The sequence below is a fragment of the Megascapheus bottae genome, chromosome 15, assembly GCF_031878675.1.
Source record: "Megascapheus bottae isolate mThoBot1 chromosome 15, mThoBot2.hap1, whole genome shotgun sequence".
NCBI classification, from domain to species: Eukaryota; Metazoa; Chordata; class Mammalia; order Rodentia; family Geomyidae; genus Megascapheus; species Megascapheus bottae.
Window position 1 is genome coordinate 41983324 of NC_143523.1, and position 13968 is coordinate 41997291.

General features: G+C 41.5%; 1 protein-coding gene across 3 annotated transcripts in view; it reads right to left on the reverse strand.

The window, feature by feature from the left end:
- Dnajc12 (DnaJ heat shock protein family (Hsp40) member C12) overlaps nucleotides 1–13968 on the reverse strand; it is a 35628-nt gene that overhangs the window by 18584 nt on the left and 3076 nt on the right. Inside the window, exons 1-3 of one of the 3 annotated variants that reach the window (XM_090346417.1) lie at nucleotides 8888–9077; nucleotides 5987–6090; nucleotides 1911–1989 (exon numbers count right to left, since the gene is read on the reverse strand). In XM_090346417.1, the coding sequence (XP_090202543.1) occupies nucleotides 1911–1989; nucleotides 5987–6064 (157 nt within the window). In that variant the 5' untranslated portion in view covers nucleotides 6065–6090; nucleotides 8888–9077. Of the gene's footprint in view, nucleotides 1–1910; nucleotides 1990–5986; nucleotides 6188–8887; nucleotides 9078–13968 lie in introns of those variants that run through there. The other 2 variants (XM_090346418.1, XM_090346416.1) reach the window with 2 other exon arrangements.

A 13968-nucleotide genomic window follows, 5' to 3' on the forward strand; every position in this document is an offset into this window, starting at 1 on the left:
GTGCTGTGGCTCAAAGGGATAGAGCTCTTGCCTTGAACAGAAAAGCTCAGGGACAGTGCCCAGGCCCCAAGTTCAAGTTCCATGACCAAAATAATAGTAATAATAATAAAATAACAAGAATTTGGTTAAGAATATATTTAGAGGCCCTTACTAGAAAGCTGGTTAGTGACTTCAAGCCTCAGACTTAAAACAAGGCTCCATAGAGAAAAGAGAATTAAATTGAGAAGACAGCTTAGAAGGGAACCTTGAGGCAGAATCTACAGAGAAATCTACAGAATCTACAGAATCTTAGAGAATTATCTACAAAACAAGAAATCATCAGAGTCTGGGGGAAAAAATCGTGAATGTGTATTATTCTGGAAGCTAGGAGACATTCTAAGAAAGATAAGGTCAACAGTGCCAAAATCTGCTGCAAGTCAAGAAAGACAAGGACTCAACTTGGTTTTGCTAACACCCAAGTCTTTGATTCATTTCTGAATCAAAGGGTGAGGAAGAAGTCAAAGTGAGGTAAAGGGAAAACTAGAAAGCAGAGGAATGAAGACATGAGCTATGGGCTTCTTCTTTAGGAAGTTTGGATCAGAAGAGAAGGAACAATGAATCTGAGCTCCATATCTTTCATGGAACAGTGCTTCATGCCTATAACACTAGCTCTGGAGAGGCTAAAGGATGAGGGCTCTGAGTTCAAGGACAGCATGGGCTATACAGTGAGATCCTGTTAAAAGAAAAGGAGGAAGGAGGGAGAAAGGGAAGGAGGAAAAAAGGGAGGAAGAGAGGGAGGGAACGAGGGAGGCAAGAAAGAAGGGAGAGAGAGAAAACAGAAAAGAAATATGAATATCTAGACATATTTAAGTTCCATAAAATGAAGGAAACAGCAAAGTTCTCAGGTCATTTCCAATTACAGGCTCAAGTCATGTTAACACTTACTAACTGGTGAAATAAGCATGCCCTGGTCACATTTTTACTGTTATTATAAACATGATGCTGTTTCATAAGTGAGTTAATGAGTACATTTCTTCTAGGGACAACATCACCACTTCACTCTTTCCCAGTTTTTCCCTATTATCCCTACAGATCGTAGAGTTCCTTTTCAGCATAGTGTCTTATGTGTACGTACCCCTTTGCATTAAGTTCACCTTTTTTCCTTCCACTTCTATGCCCCCATCACCACCCCCAGACATATAAATGACCAGATAAGACCAAAACTAGACACCCAAAAAGCAAAAGCAAAAATAGACAACACCATCTTTATCAACAACACAGAAAGAAAAGAAAAAAGGAAGAGGAGGAGGAGGAGAAACCTTGTTTCTGTTTCCTGGACTGACTGACTGACTTCCTTCCTTCTTTCTTTTCTTTTCTGCCAGTCCTGGGGCCTGAACTCAGGGCCTGCGCACTGTCCTTGATCTTTCTCAAGGCACTGTCCTTGATTTTTCTCAAGGCTAACACTCTATCACAATACCACTTCCTGCTTTTTCTCTGTATGTGGGACTGAGGGCTCAAACCCAGAACTTCATGCATGCTAGGTAAGCCCTTTACCACTAGGCCACACTCCTAGCCCATCCTGGAGTTTATTTCAATAAATACTGTTTTATATGTTCAGAGACATTACACCTGTGAGTCCCTCCCCTAAGAACGTCTTCCTTTAGTCTTACTCTGTGTGAATGCCTAGAGTCCTATGTAATTTATCATGAAACTGGACAATTTTTAAATCCCAAAGAAGCACATTGTAGCAGAAAGAAAAATGAATGTTCAACAACTATTAAAAAAGATATTTCCCAATTGTCTCCCTGACCATCCAATGGCAAAACCAGCATTTGACTCTAAATAGAAGAATAACTTTGAGGACCATAGATAAAAGAAAGTTACTACTGAATGCCTATGGATTCTCCATATAGCCATTGTTAGATCCTTACCAGCTTTGGAATTTTCTGGATGCTTATCAGGATGACATTCCAGAGCTCTGACCTTAAATTCTGCCAGGATTTGTTCAACCTAAAACAAAAAGTGTTTAAAATAATGAGAAAATGGAGTCTCAGTACTCCCTAAAACAGCCATACAACTGCCCTTGTCATTTTTATCCTTCTCTTTCTTTCTTTCTTTCTGAATGGGGAAGGGGTGGGGTCCTGGGGCTTGAACTCGGGACCTGGACTCTGTCTTTGAGATTCTTTGCTTAAGGCTGGAGCTCTACCACTTGAGCCACAGCTGCACTTCTTGCTTTTTTGGTAGTTAATTGGAGATAAAAGTCTCACTTTTCTGCCCAGGTTGGTTTTGAACCATGATTCTCAGTTTGAGGCCCATTCATGATTTGACTTTACTCACCCATTCAATTCTATTATCATAGATTATTAAGACTTGGCTTTAGATGGGTACGGTGGCACACACTAGTACAAGGAGGCTGAGAGAGGAGGGCCAAGAGTTTAAAGCCAGCCTGACCTATAGAGTGAAACCCTTGTTCAAAAGAAGAAAAAAGACTCGATTTTATTAAACAATAACTTTAATATCAACAATGGGAGACAATGGCAGTTATGTGACTCTGAAATTGATCAGTTTTTAGTCCCAGTTCTTCCAACAGACTTTAGGTACAAGTTCTATAACTTACACAGATTAAAAGGTCTCTTTTTTACATCATATGCACAATAAATACATTACAAAATAAATAAATTACAAAACTCAAACACAATAAGACCTTGATAACAGTACCTATAATTAAACATCAGTGGTTATATAGCCTATCATTCAGTTAGTTATTAGTTTTGGGCTGGGGAGGCCAAGATCTGAAGACTGAGATTGGAGTCGGCCCAGGTAAAACCAATGAAACCAATTAACCAGCTAAAAACTAGAACTGGAGACATGGTTCAAGTAGAACATCAGCTTGAGTAAAGAAGCTAAGTGAGAGTATGAAATTATAAGTTCAAGCAACAATACCAGCACAAAGAGAAAAAGAAAAAGAGAGAGGAAAAGTAGAAAGAGGAGAAGGTGGAGGAAGTAAAAGAAGAGAAGGAGGAGATAGGAGGAAGAAAGAAATGGAGGACAGGGAAGAGGAAGGGAAGAGAAGGAAGGAAGGAAGGATTAATTCTAAACAGGGGAAAGGAAGGAAGGAAGGAAGGAAGGGAGGAGGGAGGGAAGGAGGAAGGGAGGAAGGAAGGACTGATTCTAAACCATTTAGAAATACAAATTCTGAAAATTTTCTATTAATATATAATAGAAAGTAAAAGCCCTCTTATCCTTCTTTTCCCTCCAAAGTATCTGCTTTGTCTATATTTATGTTTCTGTCTTGGGAATTTTTAAAAAGCATAAAGATGTGTGTGTGTAGGTTTACGCCAAGGGCCTCATAAAAACTAAGCACACAACCTACTACTGAGCTCTATCCCATCCTCAATAGTAGAACTTTAATATCAGTATCATCCCTTAAAAAAAAGAAAACCTTACGAAAAATCAGAAATGTGTGTGTGCACATGCAAACATGGGGGAGGCAGTTGGCTCAGGCTTGGTGCTCTACTACTTGAGTCATACTTCAACTCCCAGCTTTTTGCTAAACTGAAATAAGAGTCTCAGGTTTGTCTTTCCAGACTAGCTTCAAACTTTGATCCTCAGATTTCAGCATTCTGAGTAGCTAGGATTACAAGTGTGAAACACTTTTACTGTCTTTTACTATCTACTAGACAGTAGAAATCAGAGAGATTATTTTGCTCAAGGCTAGTACTTTACCACTTGAGCCACTGCTCGCATTTCCAGCTTCCCCCCACCTTTTAGTAGTTTGCTGGAAATAAGAATCTTGCTGAAGCTGGGTGCGGTGGCTCACACCTGTAATCCTAGCTACTCAGGAGACTGAGATCTGAGGATCAAGGTTCTAGCCAGCCCAGGCACTAAAGACTCTGAGACTCTTATCTCCAGTCAACCTCCAGAAAATGGGAAGCGGGGCTGTGACTCAAGAGGAAAGGCGGTAGCCTTGAGCTGAAGAGCTCAGGGACAATACCCAGGCCCAGGGGTAGGGGGGTATCCTTGAGTTGAAGAGCTTAGGGACAGCGTCCAGGCCCAAAGTTCAAGCCCCATGACCCACAAAAAAAAGAATCTTGCTGACTTTCCTGCCTAGGCTGGCTTCCAACTATGATCCTCAGATCTCGGCTTCCAAAGTAGCTAGGACTACGGGAGTGAGCCACTGGCAGCTCCCTCTCTTCTTTATGCTATTCTCTTTGACTATTAGTAAAATAAAATAACCTCATTTTAAGAAAAAGTATGAAGAGATAATATTACACTCATCTATCAACCCAAAATATAAAGTTTGAGGGTTTCTTGCTACTTTTTTAATTTTTTGAATTCCTATGCCATTAGAAAACATTATGGTACTGATCTAAGGAAGCACATAGTAAATTCTCAGTAGTACTATGCTGTACTGCTCTTTCCTTACTAACATCTCCTGGGTTTTGCTAACTTAATATTTTTAAATGAACATTGGCCCCCATCTGTCTGTTTTTCATTACCTCACGCTTCTACTGTCAAAGTTCATCTTAAACCTTCTGCAGGGAAAGCTGATCAAGCAGATTAGTTTGTTTTCGACACAGTCTGTTTATCTCCCAGCCTCCCACCCAGTGCCAAACGCAGTCCAGAGACAGTGAAGTCTCTATGCCCTGCATCCTGCCCTCCCGCTGCCATGGCCAACAGTCTGGAAAACTGCGTAAGCATTTGGCCAGTAAACACGAAAAAAAAAGCCCAAATCTTCTCATAATCAAATAAATCAAATATCTTAAGGGTGATAAAGACCAATTTTACTCTGGATATGAAGAGATGAATGAACCTTAGAGTGTGAACAGTGCATATTTCTGGAAGGCAGTGGGGACAGACACAGCATACACACACACACACACACACATATATACTTGTATATAAACTCATCTTCAGGAAAGGATTTCCTTTCTCAGGAAAGACAATAGGAAAACTATTAAAGACAAGCAATTGTGGGAAGATAATGACCTTAACTTATAATCAGGCACATATGTTAAAAAATACAAGTTATGAAACTTATCAATAAGGCTATATTACTTTTTAAGTGATTCACTTAAAATTGTTGGTAGCATATCTAAAAAGGGGAGGAAACCATTCAGCAAAGATATTAATAACTGTTTCAATTGTTTACAAGCAAATGGGCCAGCAGTGTTAACAATAAGAGCATACTATTTTTGAGGAAAAATACTTCACAAAAAGAGTATTACAGCGAGATAATGAACTAGATATGATAGCAACACACTTGTAAATCCCAGCATTTGGGAGACAGAAGACAGAAGGATTACAAATGTGACGAGTCTGGATCATAAAAGGAGACTCTGTTTCTAAATAAATTAAATTAAATTTCACTTGTTTAAAAATAAGAATAATTTGTTCTTTCTCTCTCTGTGTATGTGTGCATCAAAATACTCAGTATTACTGTTGTTGATAAAATTATGAATTTTTTCCAGAATTAAGGGGAAAAAAACCTTCTACAACCTTCAAAACTGCTTCTGGGGAAATTTTTAAAGGCTTTGTAGATTCATGGACCACAGAGTTTTTCACACATTCAGTTCAGAAGTTTCTGGGGTCCTAACAATGATTCTTAGTTTAGAAAGTATGTTTTTTTAAATAAAATATTTTGACATCACTGATCTCTAGAAGATTACGTTCACCTCAATAGAGAATTATTACCATAACAAAAGGTTGTCTTATTCACATTATGAAGCACTGAAAATCAGCAACTACATTTCATTTTCAATATTATTTAGTATAATTAGTGTATTGTTAAGCAGAATGTATGAAAATGGGAGCTTTCAACCAGAAGCTTCCATACAATTGCTACAGGACATTTAGTCAAGTAAAGACCCAAAGTACATTTCAAGCCCTAACTTCCTTTGAACCAAAAATGCTTTACAAGACACAAGATCAGGTTTCCAAAAGTCTAAAGAAATAAAACCACTTGAAATACTGGTATGAAACAGAATGGCATTACCCACTGTCTTACCGAAGAGAGTTCATCACATCCCAGTAAGGTGTAGAAATCTTCATTCTCTTCTATTCTGTAATCCAGTATTGAATCCATTGAGATCAATGGAAATCAACTCTCAGCTACGGGAAACACAGTAAGTATCAATTTATACAGGCACAGATGCGCTTTAAATACAAACTGTAGCAGCCGCACCTTCCCAATGACTAAGGCTAGCTTTCGGGATCCACCAGATGTCAGTCTACACCTTGGTAAACACTGCCTTTCATTGGCTGGGGCAGGAGACACAAGAATGGACTGCATGCAAACAGTGCAGAGTTGTCTGGGAAATGTAGTTTGTTTCTGAAGCCCCATCCCCTTAACCTTAGGTGTTAATAAAGACTTTTTATAAACTCTCCAAACTCGTGATCTCTCCATTCCTTGTATGTTTCTTTTAATCTTTGTTTTAAGAGAAAAGAAATTCTGAAGAAAAGCAGTAAAAATTTGAAGATGTTTTTAATATGAATAGTGGTGACTTTCCTAGCTGTTTAAAATATTTGATAATTCAGGGGATGGCGTGTAGCTCAGTGGTAGAGCACTTATCTACTTTCCAATTTCTTGCTCACTTTACTAAACACTTACATTAATAAAAATGAAAACAATAAATATCCAGTGGTCATAAGTAATCACCTACAATACTCTGTACACAGAGTAGTCATTTTATAGGATTAGACACATTTTCAGCCTGCCTTGGTGGCTACTCAGGAGGCTGGGATTTGAGGATCAAGGTTTGAAGCCAGGCCAGGTAAGAAAGTCCAGGAGACTCTTATCTCCAATAAACTACTCAGAAAATGCCAGAAGTGGTGCTGTGACTCAAGTGATAGAGTGCTAGACCTGAGCCTGAAGAGGCTCAGGGACAACACCCAGGCCCTGAGTTCAAGCCCCAGGACCAGTAGGAAGGAAAAGGAGAAGGAGAAGGAGGGGGAAGGGGAAGGAAAGAAAAAAAAGGAAGGCAGGGAGGGAGGGAAGAAACATTTTCCATGTCTAGTATGCTCAGACTCTTCTGTTTGTTAAGTGAGGGGGAAAAGGCTTCCAGTCTATACTATGAAAATTTTACTAAGCTGTGACACACTTCACCAAATATAAGTTGTATCCCAATTTTAAAAGTAAAAGCCAGAAGCTGGGCACCAGTGGTATAAGCCACCAATGTGAAACCAACCTGGGCAGAAAAGCCCAACTCTACCTCCAAAATAACCACAAAAAGCAAGGTTAGAAGTATGGTTCAAGTGATAGTGCACAAGCTAAGCAAGTTCAAGAAGCTCTAAGTTGAAGCCACAGTCGTGGTACATCAAAAGCCAATAATAAAATAAATAAAGCCAGGGACTGTGATACCTGTCTATAATTCCAGCACTTGAGAAATGAAGGTTAACTGGAGGATCCTGAGTTTGAGGCCAGTCTAGACTGCGTAGCAAGTTCCAAGTCAGTCTGACCCTACAAGTAAGTCTACACCTTGCCTCAATGAATGAATTAATGAATGGTTTTTATTTTGGATGCTGGGGATTAAATTCTTGGTCTTATAACAATCAAACATACCTATATGTTACAACTAGCCACATCCCAACCTCATTTATGGTGGAACTGGGGCCAGGTGGCTCACACATATAATCCTAGCTACTCAGGATGCTGAGATGAAAGAATTGGTATTTGAAACCATATGGAGAAGAAAAGCCCTCAAGATTCTTTTTTTTTTTTTGCCAGTCCCGGGCTTGAGCTCAGGGCCTGAGCACTGTCCTTGGACTTTCTCAAGGCTAGAGCTCTACCACTTGAGCCTCAGCACCACTTCCGGCTTTTTTCTATGTATGTGGTACCGAGGAATCGAGCCCGGGTCTTCATGCATGCTAGGCAAGCACTTTAACCACTAGGCCAAACTCCTGGCCCAGCCCTCAAGATTCTTATCTCCAATTAACCAATAGAAAACCAGAAGTGGGGTGGCTAGAAATGGGGTGGCTAAAAGTGGTAGTGCAAAACTTTTGAGCAAAGAAGCTCAAGCCATGCGCTGTGTTCAAGCTGAGGGAGGGGAGGAAGGGGAGAAGAGCAAGGGGGGGGGGGAGAACATCTTTATATTCTGTATGAAAAGATCATATAAGATGAATTAAACAATATGTACATTTTGACTTTTTCTTAAGTTATACAACTTTTAAAAGCAGGCAGCAGTGTTCTCATCTTAGAAAGGATTACAGAAGGGGTTGGGAGCATAGCCTAGTGGTACAGTGCTCTACTACAAATGAGTATGGATAGAATGATTTCAGGCTGGAGGCATGGCCCAAGTAGTAAAGCAGTTGTCTAGAATGTGTGAAGCCCTGATCTCAAATCCCAGTATTACACCCAAAATAAGAGAAAAGAAAAAGAACCATTCCATTTCCATTTATACTCTTAACTATATTTTATCAATGTAGTCACTCATTTTTCTTCCCTATGTTTTCTTTTCTTTTCTTTTACAAAGCAAATGTCACTTGTTTTATTTGCATATGTTTACTGAGGGAAATCTCTGGCAATGTGCTAAATTTAGCAAAGCACAGCAGCTCATGCCTGTAATCCCAACTACTCCAGAGGCAGAGGTCGGCAGGATCACAGTTGGAGGACAACCTGGGCAAAAGGTTGGAGAGACCCACTCCTAATCTCAACCAATAACCGGGCATGATAGTTGCTGGTCTATTATCCCAGTTTTGAGCTGAGACCTTTCCCCCAAATAACTAAATCATGAATGGCGATGGCCGTGGCTCCAGTGACAGCATGGGCCTCGCAAGCACAAGGCGCTGGGATCAAGCTCCAGTACCACAAAATAAACCAGAACTGAACAAAGACACCTAACGTATGTTTCGGTTTTCATGTACAACAGTTTAAGATGCGGAGGCCTTCCGGCCCGGGAAGCAGGCTCACCCCGGACTTCAACTCCCATGAAGCAGAGCGGGACGTGCATCAAAGGAGCGACGGGGAACCGTGCCTACAATTCCCACAAGGCGACGCAGAAGTGGCGAGCTACGAGCCTGGTCGCTGGTTGTTCCTCTCACCCAGGTAGCCTGCCCCTACGGAAAGGCGGTCAGTTGAGTGCCTGTTGGAAGTGAACAGGGAGACATCCAAAACGGAAGACCTAAAAGCCGAAGAGATTAAAGCCGAAGGAGAGAAGGGAGAATTAGGTAGCGCCTTGGGGGGGCCTGCCGCCCTGGGTTTCCTGAAAATGGCCTCCTCTCTGTCTTCCTCTCTGCCCCGGAGCCGCCCTGCAAAATATAACCAGCGCCTTCCCCTTCGGGGCTCTCAGAGCGCAAAGCTTGAGCTCCAGAAACGACCTGAAACCACTGGTCGGGCTTGCTTCCCACAGCTCAGGCGTCCACACCTGCTCGGGCCGGGATCCGGGGCACAGCCGAGTAAGATGTGATTCCCTGGCGGGCTTCGGGGGACTGGATCCTGACGCCCAACACCCGGGGCCCAGGGCTCTGCAGCCCGGACATACTGTACAGTCTCTTAGGTTTTGTAGAGCTGAAATTGGCAAGTCACACGGTACTGCCACACAATGTTCTTTCACGATATTTGAAGAAGGGGGAGAATAATATCTTGAGTTTACTTATTTACTTACAAAAATTATTCTGGGGGCCCGAGAGCATGGCCTAGCAAGCACGAGGCCCTGGGTTCGGTTCCTCGGTACCACATACACAGAAAAAAACTGGAAGTAGTGCTGTGGCTAAAGTGGAAGGAAGAATGCTACCTTTGAGAAAGCTCAAGGACAGTGCCCAGGCCCTGAGTTCAGGCCCTGGAGGTGGGAGGGGGCAGATTATCCTGTGTGTATGTCCATCCTTCGGTGTCCACCCAGAAAACACGGCTCCTTCCCTAGAAGTCCCTGCCCAGCACCTGTTAACACCAGGTAACGGTGCACCAGGCGGCAGTGAGAGGTCCCCCAGCCTCTGAGGTCGTGGCTGTTGCCACACTATATAGTCAATCCCCTTCATCGTTAGGTTCACCCCTTCTCCCTTTTCCTTTTCCTTCTCTTTCCCTTCTGCTACATCCCTTGCACTCACTGCTCCCTCCATCTGGCAGGTTGCGCTCTCCCCAATAAACTCTTTTTCTGCCAGAACCATGTGGCAGTCTCCTTTTGGTGAACCTTACACTGAATAGCAAGGATTACAAGCATGAGGCATCAGAGCCTGGCAATAATGAGAATTTTTGTGTATACTTTTTACTCGTAGGCCTCTGATAAATCAGAGAATCTATTCGATTGAGTGGTAAGTTCACAGCCACTGTAGGAAGTAAAATATAAATGTAGAATCATGGCTGGGAATGTAATTTAGTGGTAGTGCTTATCTAGTATGCATGAAGTCCTGGGTTCAGTTCTTTGTTACTGAATACACAGAAAAAGTGGGAAGTGACACCGTGGCTTAAGTGGTAGAGTGCTAGCCTTGAACAAAAGAAACTCAGGGCCCAGGCCTGGAATTTAAGCCCCAAGACTTAAATAAATATTCAGGATCACATTTGATGGCTCAGCAGAAGTTGCTTGAGGACATGGCCTGCAATGGAAATCTGTTGTAGTGGTTCCAAAAGAAACTTGCTTGCCATTGAAGACACACAAGACTCAAATCTGTGACCCTCAGGTCAAACCACGTATCCCAAACCAGATTCTTAATTGTGAAATTGTTGCAAATACTTTGAAGTGGTGGAATTTTACATCAAATTCAGGGCTTCTAGGAACCATTGGTAGACTTCATGACATAGGTCAATATCATAGAAAAATTTACATGGTCTAGAGTCAAACATTCAGATCCCAACTACCACCTACCAGCCATAGACTTCTGCCTAAGTGACCTTATGCATCAGCTCACCCTCCTTTGTCTACATAAGATGGGGGGGAGTGGCACCCACCTCACAGGGGTGGTTTAAGGACTGAACAAGATAACATGAATTAATGAAGTAACTTATAAACCAGAACAGATCCCTAAATGGCATCTCCTGTCACCCTGGTCAGAAGGTTCTCAGGGAGGAGTTAGGGAGTCAGAAACAAAGCTATAGAAGGAGTGAGCTGGCCAAGAACATAGGAAGTATGACTGGCCAGGTACAAAAAAGACAAAAAACCTATGCTAAAGCTCTGGAGACATGTCCAGGACCTGGTGTTTAAACCATACGATTTCAAAACAGTCACGCTTGGGGAGTTTCCTGGCTTGAGTTTCAAAAACTAAACACTTTGCTGGTGCCAGTCATGATGCACAGTAGGAATACATACGATAGATTTTTGGAATTAAAATGTTTTTCTGCCTGAATTATATGATTTCATGAATTCAAACTTCTGTGTGTTTGAGGGCTAGTAAAGATATTTTTGTTGTTTTATTTATGTGCCGGTTTTGGTGCTAGGATTGAGCCCAGGACCTGTGAGATTTGTTCTCTCCCTCAGCTACACCCTCAAGCACTGCTAAAGATATTTTAGGTCTTATTATAGGACACTTGCTCTTGGACACTACCTCATAATCACCACTAGAGGGAGTAGAACCAAAGGAATCATCAAGTCTTGAGTTACAGTACTTGTACTGGGGAATTTTTTGTTTTAGATGTTTCTGGGCCACAATATGGTATTTGACTTCTGCTCAACATTGGTTTTCTTTGAAACATATTTCTTTTATAAGTTTTTAAAGTTTGAATCCTACTCAAAGATAGTAAATAAAAGAATCCTACTAACCCATCTCCAATTCCCCCTCACACAACATGTTATTTACACTGTATATTCATTCTTTCAATAGCTGTATTACTTTCACAATTTATATAGATTTATAATTTATTACATTCAGTTTTCTATGACTTGAGCCACAGCTCCACACTGTTCACTATTGATGAGGCTGATTGTGACACACTATATACATATGTAGGAGTGTCACAATAAAATCTCCCTTGTAAGCCAGGAACTAGTGGCTCAGGTCTGTAATCCTAGCTACTGAGGAGGCTCAGATCTGAGGATCAAGGTTCAAAGCTATCCCAGGCAGGAAAGACTGGTGAGACTCGTCCCTCCAGTTAACTACCAGAAAACTGAAGTGGCACTATGACTCAAAAGTAGTAGATTGCTAGCCTTGAGCTCAAAAGATCAGGAATAGAACCTAGGACCTAGGGTTCAAGCCCTCAAACCAAAAACCAAAAACATACAAACAAAAAACTCGCTTGTACAACTAATACATTTAAAAACAACAATAAAGAAAACTAGAAACAAACTAGAATGTCATGATTTCAAAGGTAGGGAACTGATGCTACTTTAGTTGCTAAATAGGAATCACTTTGCCACAGTCCTTTGTCCAAATTAATCTTGAAAGGCCTGAAGTTTGAGCTGTGAGGTCTTAAGAGACCTTAGAGACTTTTAAATGAATGGTCATATGTCCAAGTTTTCTACACACAATACTATTTTTCTTTTTTTAATATATTTTTATTGTAATTAATAAAAGGATTACATGATATTTGACAGATAGAAGGTGCATTAATTCACATACATTGATACCCTTTCACATGTCTTGGTACCCATTACCCTCCCCCCACCCACTATTTTTCTTTAAAGAACCTGATCCTTAGCAATTTCCAGTACACACTCCCTGCCCCCCTCTTCCTTTTTGACAGTGTTGTGGTTTGAACTCAGAACCTGTGCTTCCTAGACAGGTGCTCCAGCCTGACAATTTGCCTTTCTGGAGTAAATAAATAGAACAGATACAATAAATAAATACAATAAATAAATAAAAGACGGGAAGTGGAAGAAAGGCAAGGAGAGAAAAAGAGGGAGAGAAGGAGGAAGAGGTGGAGGAAAGGGAAAGAAGCCGGGAAGAAAAGAAGTAATGCAAGCGAGCAGGGCCGGAGCGAGCGGGGCCGGAGCGAGCGGGGCCTGAGCTAGAAAGGGGGCCTAGCCGGGCCGGAGCGAGCAGGGCCGGAGCGAGCGGGGCCAGAAAGAGAAAAGGGGCCAAAAAAAAAAAAAAAAAAAGTAATGCAGTTATCAGCGACACCCAGGCACAGAGAGTTCAAGCCCCACTATCAACCAAAAAAAAAAAACCCCAAAAGACAAAAAAACCCATTTACCTGTCTACTGTTACCACTGAACTCAGACACTCATAATTTGACTTGGTTTTTTTCTACTTACAGCTGATACTTTACCATCTCAGCCATATGTCTAATGAGGCCTTTAGATCTAGAGTAATATTTTATTACTTACAATAAAACTGACTAATTTAAATGAGAACAAAGTTGATTTATTCTTATTCGGCTGCTTTTAAGACCTATTTTATTGCCAATTCTGAGGTTGGAACTAAAGGCAGTACAATTGTTCAGTTTCTTAATTGCCATTCAACTCAATGAGCTGTATATCCACCCTGGCTTTTTGCTGGTTATTTTAGAGATTAAGTCTCTCAGATCTTTCTGCTTTGAATCCTGATCCTCTGCATCTCAGCTTCCTGAAGAGCAAGAATTAAAGGCAGCTTCCATGTTGTTTGTTGATTAGTGGAACTAGGATTTGAACGCAGGGCCTTGTGTTACGAGGCAATGTTCTATCACTGAAGCCATGCTCTTGCTCTCCTAAAATGTTTTAAAATAGTTGTCAAACTGTATGTTAACACAGCTTGTGTTCGGACATGCTAATCCTGGGGCTTGAACTCAGGCCTGGGCTCAATCCCTGAGCTTTTTTTGCTCAAGGGTAGCACTCTGCCACTTGAGTTAGCCACAGCTCCACATCCAGCTTTTTGGGGGTGGTTACTAAGGGAGATAGGTGTCTTATGGACTTTTTTCCGACTGGTTGGTTTAATTGTAATCCTCAAATCTCATTGTCCCAAGTAGCTAGGATTATGAATGTGAGCCAGTGGCACATAGCGTGATTGTCTTTTTCCCCCCCAGTCCTGGTCTTGAACTCGTGGCCTGAGCACTGTCCTTGGACTTTCTCAAGGCTAGAGCTCTACCACCTGAGCCCCAGCACCACTTCCAGCTTTTTTCTATGTATGTGATACTAGGAATCGAACCCG